Genomic DNA, 16,847 nt, shown 5'->3' on the forward strand with positions numbered 1-16,847 from the left:
AGTCGAATATAGGTTGATGGTGGTTAACTGACAAACCTTCGTGGATATCTTGGAGTATGAAATGGATATTGGCCAGTTGACACTGTGATATTTGTTAACAATGGAAGAAGAAGAAGAAGAAATACTTTATTGCACACAAAAATACAATTATATGGACTTAACAGAATACGAAAAATGCGCTTGGAATAAATTTGATGTCAATTATATTAGGTAGTTTATATATACCAAAGTTAGTGAATATCCCAGCAGTAATTATCGTGTAGCTACAGCGATTATTTGTAGGCTATCTATATAGAATAATGTTTAAGTCAACATTTAGTAGAATAAGCATACGAGTTTACTTGTCAATGGACGTGCTTACGTTTCTATTAATAGTGATAAACATTGAACGCTAAATAAATACCAATTAAGTGTTACAAGTACGTTAACCTGGAAAACATGAATCTATTCATATGTTGTAATATTATAATTTATTAAATATTATTGTTTAAAAGTACTTAGCTAGTCGCAAAGCTGAAGTGTTAACGGTTAGGTTTACGGAGAGTCCATGGACGTTGGGTACCACTGCTGAAAAACACACTGTTGATCGACTTCGACTGATGATGAAGGATTACAGGGAGCTGCTGGATATAGTTTTAACACGTTGAGTGTTAAGTATGACATTGGCAAATGTATGCAATGTAATGCACAGACGTCACAGCCAAATCCAAAATGCATTACAAATAATGCATGGACCCTTGTGGTCAATCGCTACTGGACTATTGTAGTGTCCGATCCAAACTCAGGCGTTTCGTTTAATTAGAGAGAAAAGAGTATTGATCATGTTTCAAAGACATACCTAATAGTAGATTGTTAAAGGGGTTAAAAACCGATTATATACGAGGTATATGGTTTTAGGTCACGAGCCGAGGTGAGGGCCGCTATATATAAATCTACTTTTCACTACGATTGCGAGAAAATAAAATATTTCAGTACAGTATTCAATGTTGAAATTCTTTTTGCAAACGCAGCTCGCATCTCAATAAAAATCAAATAAAAAAAAATTACGCATTCCACAGACAAGAATGCTGCATTTCGTTCCAATTATGTACTACTACCCAACGTTTTTTTATCGTAGCACACAAAAATTAAAAAAAAAAAACAAAATTTATTTAGCCCCTAGAGGCTAAAATGCTTGTTTGTGGAGTAGTAATATGACAGTGTTTTTGAGGAAGATTAGTAAAAAAGTTTTTTCGTGTGATTAACTGATTAGGCTACAATGAGTTAATGAAAGTAATAAAAAAAAATCAATATCATACCTACAAGGAGTGTCGTGTTGGCTGCAGATGTCCTCTCTCGTGACCAGTATGGCCACGTCGTGGTGATGGGGATCTTTGTCATTCTGAGGGTTGAGCTGATGTTGCCAGCGACAAAACGATGACAGCGTGTCATCTGCATTCGTCGTAATGTTCAAATCAGGTGCTGCGCGATATTCTTCTACGAGTACAATTTTCACCACGACAACCTTTATATAATTTCCTATCGACGGATCCATGTACAGTGAAGATACCTAAAAATATAGAGCGATATTTAATTTCTTTTTATTCAATTACAAGATAGCGATCTCGTCTGATGTTAAGTGACGACGCAATCTTATCAATTCTTCGTCCGCCATTAGACCTCTATAATCCGGCCCTGTCGTAAATGTATTTTTAGTTGATGTCTACTGTCTATAACAACGACATAAATTGTACCTTATATGTAAAATATAAGAATTACCTGCCTTCCAAATTTCGTTTTTCTACGTTAAAGCGGTAGAGATTTCGTGATTAGATTAATAAGAGTATACATATAATATCTAAATCCAATAAGCTGCGAGTATATAATAATTTCGCAAATTTTTGATAAATTAGCTTAAGTTCCTTATTGTATTCATTCTAAATTAAAAAAATCCGCTTTGTTGACGTAAATAAAGGAACTAAAATCTGACTCTAGTATGCTAACTACGAGTGCACATACTGCTAAAAAATAAATAAGGCGCCCTTATTCCAGGTTTTTCTTTATAGTCAGGTTAGACATGTGTTTAGATGTTTTTAGTAGCACTTGTAAGCCAAAACTGACTACTTGATTGAGTACAAGATAAGGTTTGCGATTATTCGATTACACAATGTATTATCAATGTTGATAAACGATATGAATGTATTGTGTTGATACTTACAATGTTCATAATCGTGAGTAGATACTTTTCCAATTCGCCTTGTTTGTGGAACTCGGTCATAGACTTATCGGCGACAAGTAATACTTCAACGTGTCGCGGTTTACTGACCGAGCGTTGTGCACGTTTCAATGGATCGTTATGTCTGTTCTGTTGCTTGTCTTGACTTCGGTTGCTTTTCTGAAACACGATTACTACGTCACTAAACTATATAGTATGGGAGTCCAATGGGGGATTTTTCTTATTCTCTACAAGCTAGCCCTTGACTACAATATCCCTTGATGTAAGTGATGATACAATCTAAGATGGAAGCTGGATAACTTGTTAGGAGTAGGATAAGAATCCAGACCCCTTTTGGTTTCTACACGACAGTTTTTATTAAACGTAAGCTTATAGAAAAGTCGTATTATAGTGTCAATGATTACGTACACGACAAAATTGCTTGGAAATGAAATGTATTACATGACAGTCTACTTATATACCTATTGTTAAATGGTGATAAACTAAAAAAGGATAAACCTGGCTGAGTTTGTTGTGGGCTCTTCTCGGACCAAGGCGCGTTTGGAACCCTTGTACCTTTAATTTTAAGTTTTCGAATAATTATTATCACCATTATCTTAAGTTTAATATTATTACCTGATGTTTCGAAAGAGCTTGTAAACTAAGCCTATTTGAAATAAATGAATTTTGACTTTGACTTTGACTTTGACATCGTACCGGTACGCTAAGTCACTTGTACGTCTTTGCCGGGAGGCTGGTGACTAGCCACGGCCGAAGATTCACACCACCCAGACCTAGATCAATTAAGAAAACCTCAATCGGCCCAGCGGAGATCGGATGCAAGATCTCCGTCTTGTAAATCCACCGCACACACCCCTGCGCAACGGAGGCCATTAAGGAAAGATTGTATGTTGTTGAGTACCTCCAACAAGTGTTAGCTGTTAGTATAGGAGATTTTAGGCATCCAAATTAAAAAGAGGTAGTCAAAAATACTCAATAAGCGCGTCAAATTACGGTAAGGTACTAATTACTAGCTAAAAGTATGAATTTCGAAAATCTTATTCGAGCGAAAATTAAGAGAATTTACGTTGTTTAGTAATTCGCAATTTTCCGCGATTTCCGCGAACGGAAACATTATAACATTTTTCTTATTATGTAGTCTACCAAATCTAATAGGTTCCCGCAACCTATTTAGCTTTATTGGCTCCTCAACTAATGATACAGAATGTTTATTGGATATTGTCTTTTGCTCAAACAAATCTTAAACACTTTAAGATATAAAATAATTGTTGTCTTAAAGATCATCAAACTTATTGTAATATTGTAAAGTTACCTTATTATTTCGATCCTTTTTAGAATCTTCGGATTCCGTTTTGAAATTTCTCTCTTTCCATTGGTAAGACGGTTGTTTGGTAGCGCAATTCTTTTGAATTCTTTTTCGCTTGTGATGCGGACGACTTTTAACCTTCGCTCCCTGTTCTAGCGATTTACTATTTTCTACAGAGACACTTCTTGATGAGGATGCCGATGCCGACGACGGTTGCAATCTTCTTCCTTCCATTCGCAGTCTCTTTTTATGTCTCCTATAAGCTGCTGGATCATTCCTCAGAGCCTCTAGTCGTCTTCGTCTACCTTCTAAAAATTTACGTCGTCTTCGATCTTTAATTTCTTTCTGGGCTCTTCTATAGTTTTGTTTCATTTTATTTTCGTTATTATTGCTACTTAAATTTGTATAAGAGTTGCTCCTCCCATGTTCTACTTCTCTTTTTCTTCTATGGAATGCCTTTACTTTATCGACGGCAGATCTCTTAAATATAATATGTGGATGACCTGGTGATCCATCGGTGGGTTTGTGTTTTGAGGGCTCTATCCAATATTCGCCATGCTCCGTTCGAAGTTGACCTGCCTATAAAGGAAATGTTATTCTTAATAAAAAATAGTATGTAAATATCTATTAATCAATCTATAGACGAGTAAATAATGACTTGACTACCTGGCATGATGTCTCCTATATTTAAAAAAAATAATGTTCAGGAACCCAAAGATTCTCTCAGAAAATGTCCCTTTTAAATAGTATGTGCTTTATTTCAGCTACCAGTTCAGTCAAGATATTAATACAGTTGTCGTTATCTGTCGTTATCAACCCATATTCGGCTCACTGCTGAGCTCGAGTCTCCTCTCAGAATGAGAGGGGTTAGGCCATTAGTCCACCAGGCTGGTCCAATGCGGATTGGCAGACTTCACACACGCAGAGAATTAAGAAAATTTCCTGGTATGCAGGTTTCCTCACGATGTGTTTCCTTCACCGTTTGAGACACATGATATGTAATTTCTTAAAATGCACACAACTCACACACCCTCCGGAATCGGAGACAGAGCTCATATCCACTGGGCTATCACTAATGTCAATTAACAACAAATTACTTGTTTTATATAGTCTTAAATGCAAGTATTGTACGAGTACTTGTGCTTAAAATAAGTCCATTCTGAAATTATTTTGAATGGGTAAGTGTATACAAAATCAAAAGTTTCTAACGTAACACTAAACTGTGAATCCTCTGTTAAGTGTCAAACCGGTTCGCAGCCAGTAGGTCAACAAATCTCGCGGCTGTTTGCCCGTAACGTCAGATAAATTGATTGATAAAGAGGCCGACGCGGTTTTGCGCAAATCTAATAGAAACTATTTCATCCGGATGATAACTCTTACCTCGGTGATCGCATGATTGCCGTATGATTTATATTTGATAAGCAGCAAATAGAAAACAAACTAGATACCTTTCGAAGATTGTAATCAAGAATTTAATATTATGAAAATAATGTAGGAGTGCCCGCGCATTCAGAGTGAATGAGATTTGTGAATTGTGATACCGATCTGCTTCTAATGTCAATCCGTTTGTGAAGTTCCGTTCCGTTTGTTCCGTGTTCCGTTTGTTGGTGAATTGTAAATGATTTATGAAAAGATTTTTCTCCTTTGTGCGTTGAATCTACAAGAGATCTACCCGAGTACTTTTACGTCTAATCTTATTCCTGTAATAGAGCAAGCAATTCCGATATTGTTTTTTTCATCTTGTCTTAATTACCCAAGACCTCTTGGTTTGCTAGTGTACATTAGTGGTAATAATCACTTAACATCAGCTCGCTCGCTCGCTTGATGTTACAGTGATAGAATAACCCAATTATTTTACGATATTACAATATCAAATCCATACTATTACTAGCGTGTAGAAGGGTTTTAACTAGGTTAGGCAATATACGTACAATTGATCAAAATGTAAAATTACCCTTGGGTTTATATTGACTCTTTGAGGTAGACAAAGCATTACTGCATCTACGAAGTGCATGCAACTGACGGAAAGTAGGTGTCTGTCAGTTCACCTTCACGGCTAAACCACTGTATCTTTTTGGATGAAATTTGGTATAAAGTTAAATTGGACTTTGGAGCAGAACATTCTCAATTTTTTATTTCGAAAATTTTGGTTTCCGAGGCATTCGTAACAAAAATATCACGCGAACGGAATTGCGGGCGTCCGCTAATCCTATTGAGTAACCAGTTTTAGGATTAGCACGGTCGCTCGTATGTGAAATTGCATGTTGGAACAATCTACTGCCCTCATCTACGTTGTTATTAAGTTGAGCGACCGGAGACCGTCGGCCCAGCCTGCATGTCGCCGGCCTTGCGATGGAAGGCCGCGAAAGTCAATTACAAGCTATAGGTACCTAGCTCTTTCAATGGTTTTTAATACGGTAGAACGTGTCTAACATGCCTACGATATGCTTAATCATAATCTACATAATAATAGTCATTGTTTTTATGAAAGGTGTATAACGAGTGAGTTCGTTAGTTTAGGCTTTAGATATACCTATCATCATCATCATTATCAATCCATATTAGGCTCACCGCTGAGCTCGAGTCTCCTCTCAGAATGAGAGGGGTTAGGCCAATTAGTCCAGTGGATTGGCAGACTTCACACACAACGAGAATTGAGAAAATTCTCTGGTATGCAGGTTTCCTCATGATGTTTTCCTTCACCGTTTGAGACACGTAATATTTAATTTCCTAAAATGCACACAACTGAAAAGTTGGAGGTGCATGCCCCGGACCGGATTCGAACCAACACCCTCCAGAATCGGAGGCAGAGGTCATATCCACTGGGCTATCACGGCTCGGCTAGATGTACCTATATGAACCTATTTCTTGAATATTTCATGGGCTTATGGTATAATGGATTGATTAGTAATATTAATGTTATTAAATTTAATACAATTACCTAATTAACTATGATATGTATAACAATTACATACCAATATTAAGATACCAAATTAGTAGCCTCATGGTATTAATAATAATAGGTGTTATGCTTAAAAAAAACCTAATCCGAGTTATTCAAACCGCGCATATTAAGCGTGTTTTAATATTCAGCGTATTTCCTAAAATATAAATTAAATGTGGGTTTTATTTAAATTTTACTTCTAACTATTCTTTTCTGTGAAATGATAACAGGAATAATTATGACTTGGTTAAAATAATTTATTACCTCTTATGTATTTAAAATGTTGGGATATAATTATGAATCATTTTTATAATAAAATGATAGTTAGCTAGAACTATCGTTTTAAAATATAAATTATTACCTATATCGTTTTAAAATATAAATTATTACCCTTTTAAATAAATTCAGAATAAGTTAAATTTTTGATGCACACAGTTTCAATAACTAACAATCAACCTAAATTAATCTCTCTTATTTTATTTAATTACTTGTCACTTTTTTAATATTGACTAATAATAAGGGACTGTTAAAGGTATGTACTTATTTTAATAAAGGTACTATTGCTTAATAAAGGTATTTTACCTTTTAAAAACTAAAGTAGTTTTAACGAATAATTCAAGATAATGAGTAAGGATGAATAAGGATTGAAGCCAAGTTCCGGCTACATAATCGTAACTACAGAAATTGAGGCTTTGATACTAAAATAGTTTATTCCAATAAATGTTAAAATATAAAAAATCTACAAGCTAACCCAAAACAATAAAACATATACAAATGGCCTTAATACGGCGAATCGAATTCTATACAATATTTACAGTAGAAGTGAGTGTTGATAATTGATATAAAACAAAAACACTCGAGAGCGTTGATGTGGCCCGGTCAAGTGGCGTTGAAGTGTATGAAAGACGTTATAGCACTTGTCAGGGCGCTTCGGTAATTACGAACAATTTGAATCAGAAAATTCGCTCTCATATACGTACATCAGAATAAGAAAATATTAAAAAAAATAATTCCATAATCAATTAAGAAAATATTGTATACTAGCGGACGCCTGCGACTTCGTCCGCTTAGAATTTAGTTTTTCACAAATCCCTCGGGAACCATGGATTTTTCCGGGATAAAAAGTAGCTTATGTGTTAATCCATGCTATAATATATCTCAATACAAAATTTTAGCTAATTCGGTTAAGTACTCGAGGCGTGAAAGAGTAACAAACATTCATATCATTAAAATCATCAGTTTTCGCAAATCTCGGGAAACCATGGATTTTTTCGGGATAAAAAGTAGCCTATGTGTTAATCCAGAGTAAAATCCATTTCCATTCTAAATTTTAGCCAAATCGATTGAATAGTAGCAGCGTTAAAAGTAACAAACATCCAAACATCCAAACATTGGATGTATGTTGTAACATCCATACAATCTTTCGCGTTTATAATATTAGTAGGATACGGTCGAATTGAGAAACTTCCTTCTTTTTTTGAAGTCAGTTAAAAATTCTCTTTAAGTGACTGTCTGAGCCTCAAAATGGTCAGTATATATAAGTAGTACTGTAAGTATAAAAGACAGTGGATAAAATCGAAAAAGGTATATGATTGGGCACGTAGAGATGAATGAAAGAAAATTAACAAAAGGGTTTTATGAGACAAGGATGAATAGAAATTGTAGACAAATCTAGGACATTCTGAATAAAAGACAGGTTATACGTACTAAAATATACAAACCAGTATGAAAGTATTGATAAGAATGGAAGAAGCAAGGATGATCGATTTGATCGAAATTAAGTGTAGATGCTCCCCAAAAGTGTATGAATGAAGCACCATATTCAAACAACAAAAACAATTTGTAAGAGTACTCGGGTACATAACCTAAGACCAAAAGTATCTACCTATCTATCTTCCTATTAGCTCTGACTCTGTAAACACTACCCACGTATTCGGTTAAATGTATTTAAGTACTCTTTAATACAATAAAATTTGAAGCTTCTTTTACCATGAAAGTGAGCTAAGTAAGAATAAAAGTATAAATCCGGTCGTCAGGTTCATTTGAATGTTGATAACGATCAAACATTCTCGGAGCCGTGAAGTCTGCGATTAAGAATTTAATTTTCTATAAACGTTTTCTGTTTTTTTCGGTAACCCTTTATTTCCAGACATTTATGTCGTAACTAAGTATTCGTTATCTTCTTAAGAATCACGTGAACAGGTTTCGAACCTCTTATTATAAAGAACATTATACCAACAACGAGTAATCGCAATTTGTTTCTTTTTTCTTGAAACAAATTTGAATTAAATTACTATAAACGATTCACAACACTTATCATTCTCTAATCTCGAGTTGTAAGTCCCGAATGTTATGATTTAGCTTATCTACATATTAATGACGATACGCAATTGTGATTTTGCTTGGAAAAATTTAATTGTCATTGTCTGTGACTATATGATGTAAATGTTTTAAATGAAAATTATCAAGGCCAAGATTTCAACTAAAGTATATCTATTGTACATAGGTAGACAGAGTACTTTAATCGCTTTATCAGCAGCAGATTAGAGAAGGTTTGAATATAATTAATATAATAAAAAAGATAATTAATCATAATTAATCACTTTTTTTTTTTTTTTAAAAGAATATTCGCCATATTTTTTATAATATGACCAATATTCCCATTCCCCTCCAACTAGTCGGGAAAGACTGTGCTAGGAGTGGGTACCACCACCCTTCAGTGATGAGTCCGACCGCTCTTACCGTTGAGCTATTGAGGCTTAAAAACATAATCAATTAAAAAATTAATAACGATGACGATATTGTAGTTTGCATCTTCATATCTATATTGACATAGATATAAATAAAACGAGAGTAGATATAAAAAAATGTCTGTCTGTCTTTTTAAACTTGCTTTGAGTTGAAAATGTTAGTATAGACTTTTATTCAATTGCTATCAGATGTAGAGAAAAATGCTTTGTAGTCTAAAGCGTCTGTTCAGGTGAACGAAACTGGTGGGCGCCCACTCAAACCTAATAAATAATACTGTATTGGACGTTTATTTAAAAATTTATAGTCATTGTGAGTGTGACTATGATGAATGAGTTAATTATATCCCTTAATAAAATTCAAAATAGGTTCACACTAATTATAACTTCGCCAACGTATCCCGTGGGCGTCGCAGCTATCTCGTAAATCAATTAAACGGGCTTATGTTGCAAAACTTAGAATATAAACGCAGTATAACGATGTGAAGATGTATTTTTATATTGTCTTACAAAAATGTTCATTCACAAAAATGATCATAGATAGTCTTCAATAGCTATAATTAGGAATTACAAAAAACCAGCCAATATAAGTTTAATCTTGGCATTGATATTCATAAGCAATATGAATATTATTAAAAGCTTCAACCCACAGGTCCATAATTCTTAATCATAAAAAATAACAAAAAAACATGATTGCGTTTAACGCGCGACTGAAAGGTATTAAAAAACGACAAAGACGTATATATGTTACAAAAATTCTATTATGCGAAGGTTAAATTTGATAGGGTCGAAGATGAGGGTTAAATCAGCGGTTACTACTGAGAAACAATATTGTTAAGATGAATTATTTGGCATTCCAAAACTAAATATTGATTAAAGAGATAATGTTGTATATTAAATTAAAGTTTTTATATATTCTGGTAAAACGAATAATAAGAATAACGAAAAAAATATTACTACTACCGTATTAATTAAAATTTTACAATACCCAAAAACAATACAAATATTTCCTCGATCTGATAACCGTTTACGCAAAAGACTCAGGAACTCTTTATATAGCGTAAACATACCTTTAAAACGAGCCTTAAAATCATTAAACATGTTTAATATTCCGTTAGCGGCCTTTTATGGCGGTTAATGCAAAAAATACACTTTTTTAGCATCTCAATTACAAAAATTCCTATTAAGCCATTCATTGTATTATTACGGCTGCCTTATACTCGTTTGGTATCAATATTAAATCTAAAAGCTCATCCGTCTTAGTTTATTTATAATCTGTAAAACTGTCAATATAAAAGTAACGATTCGAAGTTGTAGATAATATAAAATGTGATGCTTTTATTTTGTGTTCAGAATTCTGCCTACACGGACCGCACGCACGAAGGCATCAGTACAACTGTGGGGCCGGTTTAGATTTGCTGGTATTTTTGTACCAATTGGCATGTTTGCAAGAATAATGGAAGGGTATTCAGATTGTTCGATTACTAAGAATAATGTCCTGATACGTTGCAGCGTATACAAAATCAATTAATTTAAACTTTATTCAGTCGCTTTTATTTGGAGTTGAATATGCAGGTGATCAAATCAATCATAAGTAAACTGTACTCAATTATGGAATTCAAGAAGGTAATAATTCTATACCTAGCGCATCCCACTTTGTGCTGGCTTTCATACCTAAGTATTTAGAGGTTTTCGTTTTTTTGCTATCCTTTTGGGTTTCCTAATTATGTTTTATTCCTATAACATCATGTCAGACAGAGTACTTCGTTCATTATCAGCCCATATTCGGCTCACGGCTGAGCTCGACTCTACTCTCAGAATGAGAGGGCTGGCCCAATGCGGATTCTCTGTTATGCAGGTTCCCTCACGATGTTTTCCTTCACCGTTTGAGACACGTTATATTTCATTTCTTAAAATGTACACAACTGAAATCACACATCACATCAGCCAATGGACGTCCACTGCAGGTCATAGGCTTTTTTTTGTAGGGACTTCCAAACATCACGATACTGAGCCGCCAGCATCCAGCGAATCCCTGCGACTCGGTCGATGTCGTCAGTCAACCTGGTGGGGGGTCGGCCAACACTGCGCTTACTAGTGCGGGGTCGCCACACATACCGAGGTCATATCCACTGGGATATGAGGTGACTCGAGGAGGACTCGACTTCGAGGAGACTCAAGCTCAGTGAGCCGAATAAGGGTTGATAATGATGATGACTGGGCCAGTTGAAGATCTGGGCCTTCGAGACCCGCATTAACACTTACCAGGCCATCGCAGGCGGAGATAGCGACCGCGGAGCCGGGTTGTCCCCTGACCGTCCCGGTGTAGTGGCAAGCGGTGGCCGACTCCTGCGGCCGCTCGCGCGTGCGCCCGCGCACGCTGTGTCGCTCTACCACTAACGCTGGCGTGATGAATGTTACGGATGGCCTGGGGAAGAAGAAACTTCATATATATCTCTACACTAGCAAACGTGTACGATAGGAGTTGGATGTGAGCGTATCAATGACATGGTGTTTGGAATCACTTGTAGAAGGTCTTCGTTCAGCAGTGATGATTAACATTGCCAACCGTACTATATACATAGTATTGTGCTAAATTTCGTGTCTGCGTACTATATACTATTAAAGAAATATATAGTACGCAAAAATATTAAATTTTCGCAACTGAAATCTAACAAACAAAATTTTAATTTTAAAACTTAATGAACATTAGTTTTGGACATGCAATAGCGTATAGTCTATCTGAACTTGTCTATCTGAGTTCCAATCATTAAACGAACAAATGAGAAAAAAATTGCTTTGGTTTTCAAAAATATAAAAATTAAATGTAAAAAGGCATACACACTCTTATTACCCGACTGCAAGAAGGGTTATGTTTTTCGCGCGTATCTAGTATGTATGTTTGTATGTATGTATGTATGTATGTATGTATGTATGTAATATTCTTTATTACCTCATATCTTCCAAACCACTGAACGGATTTACGTAATTAGGATATCGTTAGATTTGTCTCAATAACCTAAGTGTTCTTAGATAGGTGAAACTAAAAAAATAATAACAAGACGACTATGAGACGCTATAGACTCGAGGAGAAAAAAAATATTTTTTCTAATATTGCAATATGGGTACCAAATTCAAGAGCTTTTTGTGAGGATTCTAAAATGGTATATCATGTCCATGTATAAAAAAAACTACAATTAAAAAAACGTTATTTATTAGTTGTCTATACAAAATACGCGAGGCGGATGACTATAGGTGCGAGCAGGTTTGTGAAGTGAATTTACAGTCGGGACCTATCAAATAATGTAGAAGAAAATCATTCTATCCAATATCTAAGGTCCCGACTGTTTTCTAATTGCTTTCTACACTTCTGGACTGAGCTTGTTTTTTTTCTTTTCAGTTTTTTTTATACTTTATGCAGTCGGGTTTTTTTATTTGTTTAATTAATTTATTTATTTTACACATTTATTTTAGAAAAATGCAACGAAAAATTGATTTTTTTTAAATAAATGTCGATTGTTTGCTTATTCCATAAAAGACTATATTTTATTTTAGCGTATACTATATTTTTTATAGCTAAATCAGCAGGAGGTTGGGATCTTACCAGGACCACGATTTTCAGTAATGAAGGAACGACTGTGAGAGAGTACATTAGTTTATTTAAATATAAAAATCGAGCAAGTTAAGTGCATTTATGATTAGGTACATTAAATGTTATAGACAAAAGTAATAAAAATATCCATAGACATATTTTTATCACTCGTAAAACTATATCGGGCTGCTGATTGCAGAGCACTAACTTTAATCGATGTGGTTTTTATAGTGCAATATAAACATAAAATCCCGGAGGGAATAAGTTAGTAGAAATAAAAGAAAACGTTTACCTTTTCAAATAATAAAATACAGTACCTATTTGGTCCACGTCAATCTCAGACTAATTAAATAAAGACATGCCTCGCTAGACATTACTTTTAATGCAAAGTATATGATCAATGATCTAATGCGATTATAAAAGCTGTATACAATCCATGTTTCATAGTTGTGATCGTGTTCGTCGGTTAAATATCTCCGTAAAAAGAGCTATTTGTGTAGTTGAATGGTGTAAATAACGGTCAACAACTTCTAGTTTATTTTTATTATTATTTATTTATAATAAAAATAATAAAAATAAAAATAAACTAGAAGTTGTTGACCGTTATTTACACCATTCAACTACACAAATAGCTCTTTTTTCAGACTAATTAAATAAAGACATGCCTCGCTAGACATTACTTTTAATGCAAAGTATATGATCAATGATCTAATGCGATTATAAAAGCTGTATACAATCCATGTTTCATAGTTGTGATCGTGTTCGTCGGTTAAATATCTCCGTAAAAAGAGCTATTTGTGTAGTTGAATGGTGTAAATAACGGTCAACAACTTCTAGTTTAGTATTAGATATATACCTAATCAAAGCTCGTTTTCTTAAAAAAAATACAGAGAATTTTGTTCGTGAATTTCATTGCGATACTAGTCCTTATGTAATTAGTCTGAGACTTCAAGAAATTGCAATTATTTGCTAATTGAGTATTTAAGTTAGAAAGTTTAATATACATACCTGCATGAAAAGAAAGCTACGTCTGGTTTTTTAAAGTGAAGCGTGTATTATTTGCTTAATAGCCTCAGTATTAAATTTTATTACTTAAATAAAAGCCCGTTTGATTAATTGGTATTTTAACGGTTTTATTATTTTCTATACCACAGATTTCCAAATCAATAACTGCAAGATGTAGCGAAACAAATTTAAAACTATCAATTAAAGTAATTTTTTGTAGGATGATTTTTTCATTCAGTTCTTAATTTTACTATTAAATATGTCCTATATTATTATGAATGTGAAAGTCCGTCTATCTTTTACATTTTTACGGTTAAACCGATTTTATTGTAAGCACAAAAAGTTTGGACCTTCGAGCATCGTGTACCTACTACTTTTATCCCGGAGAAATCTGTAGTTTTGCAAGATCATTGAAAAGAGAATTTAATGCGAAAGGAGTAGCTAGTGTCCTACAAAGGTATTCTAAAGGGATCCCTTAAACCTACTCCCAAAGTCACAAGTCCTGGGATCCGCTCGAGGTGTTTCCTCTGCCACAAAATAATGGTACCCAATCACTGTCGCTGCTACCTATCACGTCACAGTAGCTTCAAGTCAAGAGTGAATAGGAATCTTCTAGACAAGATCGTCCCATCGTAGGGTGTATCATCACCTACCAAGAGACATGCTTGCAGTTAACCCTATGGCCTATACATTGTAAAAAAACTTGAGTGGTGTCAAGGGACAACCGGATGGAACGAAGTTCACTATCGCTATAGATATCGTTATCGCTATCGCTATAGGTATCGTTATTGCTATCGCTATAGCTATCCATATCGCTATCGATATCGGATCCCATCCCATCTCATCTCACTGTCGGGGGGCCTTATGGGGTCGGAGGGCCTCTTGGGGTCGGGGGCCTTTTGGGGATGGGGTCCTTTTGCGGTCAGGGGGCCTTTTGAGGACCCTGGAGCTCACCAGCTGTCTTCAGGCTTATAACTATAGCAAAAGCATTACCCCCTTAATTACCTTACCTTACCTGACGTAGCCGGGTAAAAAGTGTCGTTACAACTTTTTGGTCTTAATTTTTCCATAACGGGAAATTATCCAGATAGGAAAGAGGCTTCGTTCCAAAAGCTAATATAAAATCCAATTAACAACAAAGTTATGTCACAAGTTCTTCACATACTTACTAAGATCTTGTTCTCTAGATAAGCTTGAGCAACTACTGTGTATTAACGTAAATTATTATCCGCTTTAATTATAGGACTCCTCATGTTATTTCTTACGTATGCCTGCAATTACAGCCCTACTTGGAATACCATCAACTTTCACTACTCATATTCATGTTACTCATAAATGGATGCGATTTGTGTAATAGGCAGTTATGTGCTCATTACAGAGCTTTACTTTATCCCAGGATCTATATGCTGAGAGACGTGAGAGCCTAGTGGATACGATCCCTGCCTATAAATCTGTGGGCGTTGGTTCGAATCCGGTCCGGGTTATGCACCTTCAACCTTTCAGTTATGTGTATTTTAAGAAATGAAACATCACGCGTCTAAAACGGTGTAAGAAAAGCATCGTGAGGAAACCTGCATACCTGAGAATTTTCAATTCTTTACATGTTTGGAGTCTGCCAATTCACATTGGGCTAGCGTGGTGAACTAAAGCTTTGCCCCTCTCATTTTGAGAGCAGACTCGTGTTCATTAGTGAGCCGAATATGGGTTGAATTTTGATATCATCATCATCATATCATCCGATCCCAAAGTCACAAGTCCTGGTATCTGCTCGAGGTGTTTCCTCTGCCACAAAATAATAGTACAATCACTGTCGCTGCTATGACTTGGCAAATTCGTTCGTAACACTACCAATGGTCCACGCGAGCTGGGAGGGGGGTAGCGATGTTGACCTTCCCTCTGCCCCGCGCGTACCACGTACGAATATGGGCTGTTAATGATGATTGGGTGTAAAGTAATATAGGCAACTGATTTGTATGGGTACATAGCTATAATATATTTGTGTGTTTCCATCTAGTGTAATATCAGACTACAGGTAAACCTCGATGAAACCAAAATATTATAAAATTTGGGCTGGAATGGAATATCTTTTATTCCATATTCTATTATGGAATAGCTTCTGTTCCGGGCTCAGGGAACAAGCGATTATATCGTGCCACCAGTAAAGCACGCTATAAAACATTCAGATAAAGCGATAGATCGGTGTAAGCGGAAGTCTTATGCAAATACTAATTAATTTACTTCATGTAGATAAAGTTTACAGTTAATAAATTAGAATGCACATCGCATACTTATCTCTTACAATGTTCATGAAGCACTCATGGCCTTAGAGCCTGTGATAGTCAGACATGCCTCATGCTATGAAGGCTGAAGTTTGTCAGCCTAAAAGCAGCCTAGGAGCCTAGAAGCATTCCTACCATTGGTAAGTGCGGAAGCCTATATTATATATATATTATATATGTATATTGGAGGATAGACCGTGGTGGATTTGGTAGGTAGTAGATTTTAAGGGTCCATACCCTGAGCCGTCCTAGTATAAAGCGTATTTTTTTTAATAATATTTTCCTTGGCATGATATGAGAAATCATGTCCCAAGCCGCCAGACATTTAGCGTCATAGAAACTCTGCTAAAACACAATTAAAGTTCAAACTTCAAGGATCTTTAGCGAAGACTTGATTCCTCATAAAACAGTAAAACTAAAAAAAAAATACGTTGTATACTTGTGAAATCTATACTAATATTATAAAGCTGAAGAGTTTGTTTGTTTGTTTGTTTGTTTGTTTGTTTGTTTGTTTGTTTGATTGAACGCGCTAATCTCAGGAACTACTGGTCCGATTTGAAAAATTCTTTTAGTGTTAGATAGCCCATTTATCGAGGAAGGCTATTATAGGCTATATATTATCCCCGTATTCCTACGGGAACGGGAACCACGCGGGTGAAACCGCGCGGCGGCAGCTAGTTCATGATATTTGGCTACCCGTTACCTTCCAAAGCCGGTCTAAACTCCATAATTGGCTACCGTACTTACCTTTTATGGAGC

At 35.4% G+C, this 16,847-nt stretch overlaps 1 protein-coding gene across 4 annotated transcripts in view; it reads right to left on the reverse strand.

Annotated features, from left to right (window-relative positions):
• Window positions 1-16,847, reverse strand: part of LOC112054025 (A disintegrin and metalloproteinase with thrombospondin motifs 7) — a 152,548-nt gene that overhangs the window by 45,362 nt on the left and 90,339 nt on the right. For 3 of the 4 annotated variants that reach the window (XM_052886657.1, XM_052886658.1, XM_052886659.1), the window contains exons 4-8: window positions 11,478-11,640; window positions 3,528-4,100; window positions 2,714-2,770; window positions 2,198-2,374; window positions 1,299-1,549 (exon numbers count right to left, since the gene is read on the reverse strand). In XM_052886657.1, coding sequence (XP_052742617.1) covers window positions 1,299-1,549; window positions 2,198-2,374; window positions 2,714-2,770; window positions 3,528-4,100; window positions 11,478-11,640 — 1,221 coding nt within the window. The remainder of the gene's footprint in view (window positions 1-1,298; window positions 1,550-2,197; window positions 2,375-2,713; window positions 2,771-3,527; window positions 4,101-11,477; window positions 11,641-16,847) is intronic. The other variant, XM_052886661.1, reaches the window with a different exon arrangement.

This window comes from Bicyclus anynana, chromosome 17 (genome assembly GCF_947172395.1).
Source record: "Bicyclus anynana chromosome 17, ilBicAnyn1.1, whole genome shotgun sequence".
NCBI lineage: Eukaryota > Metazoa > Arthropoda > Insecta > Lepidoptera > Nymphalidae > Bicyclus > Bicyclus anynana.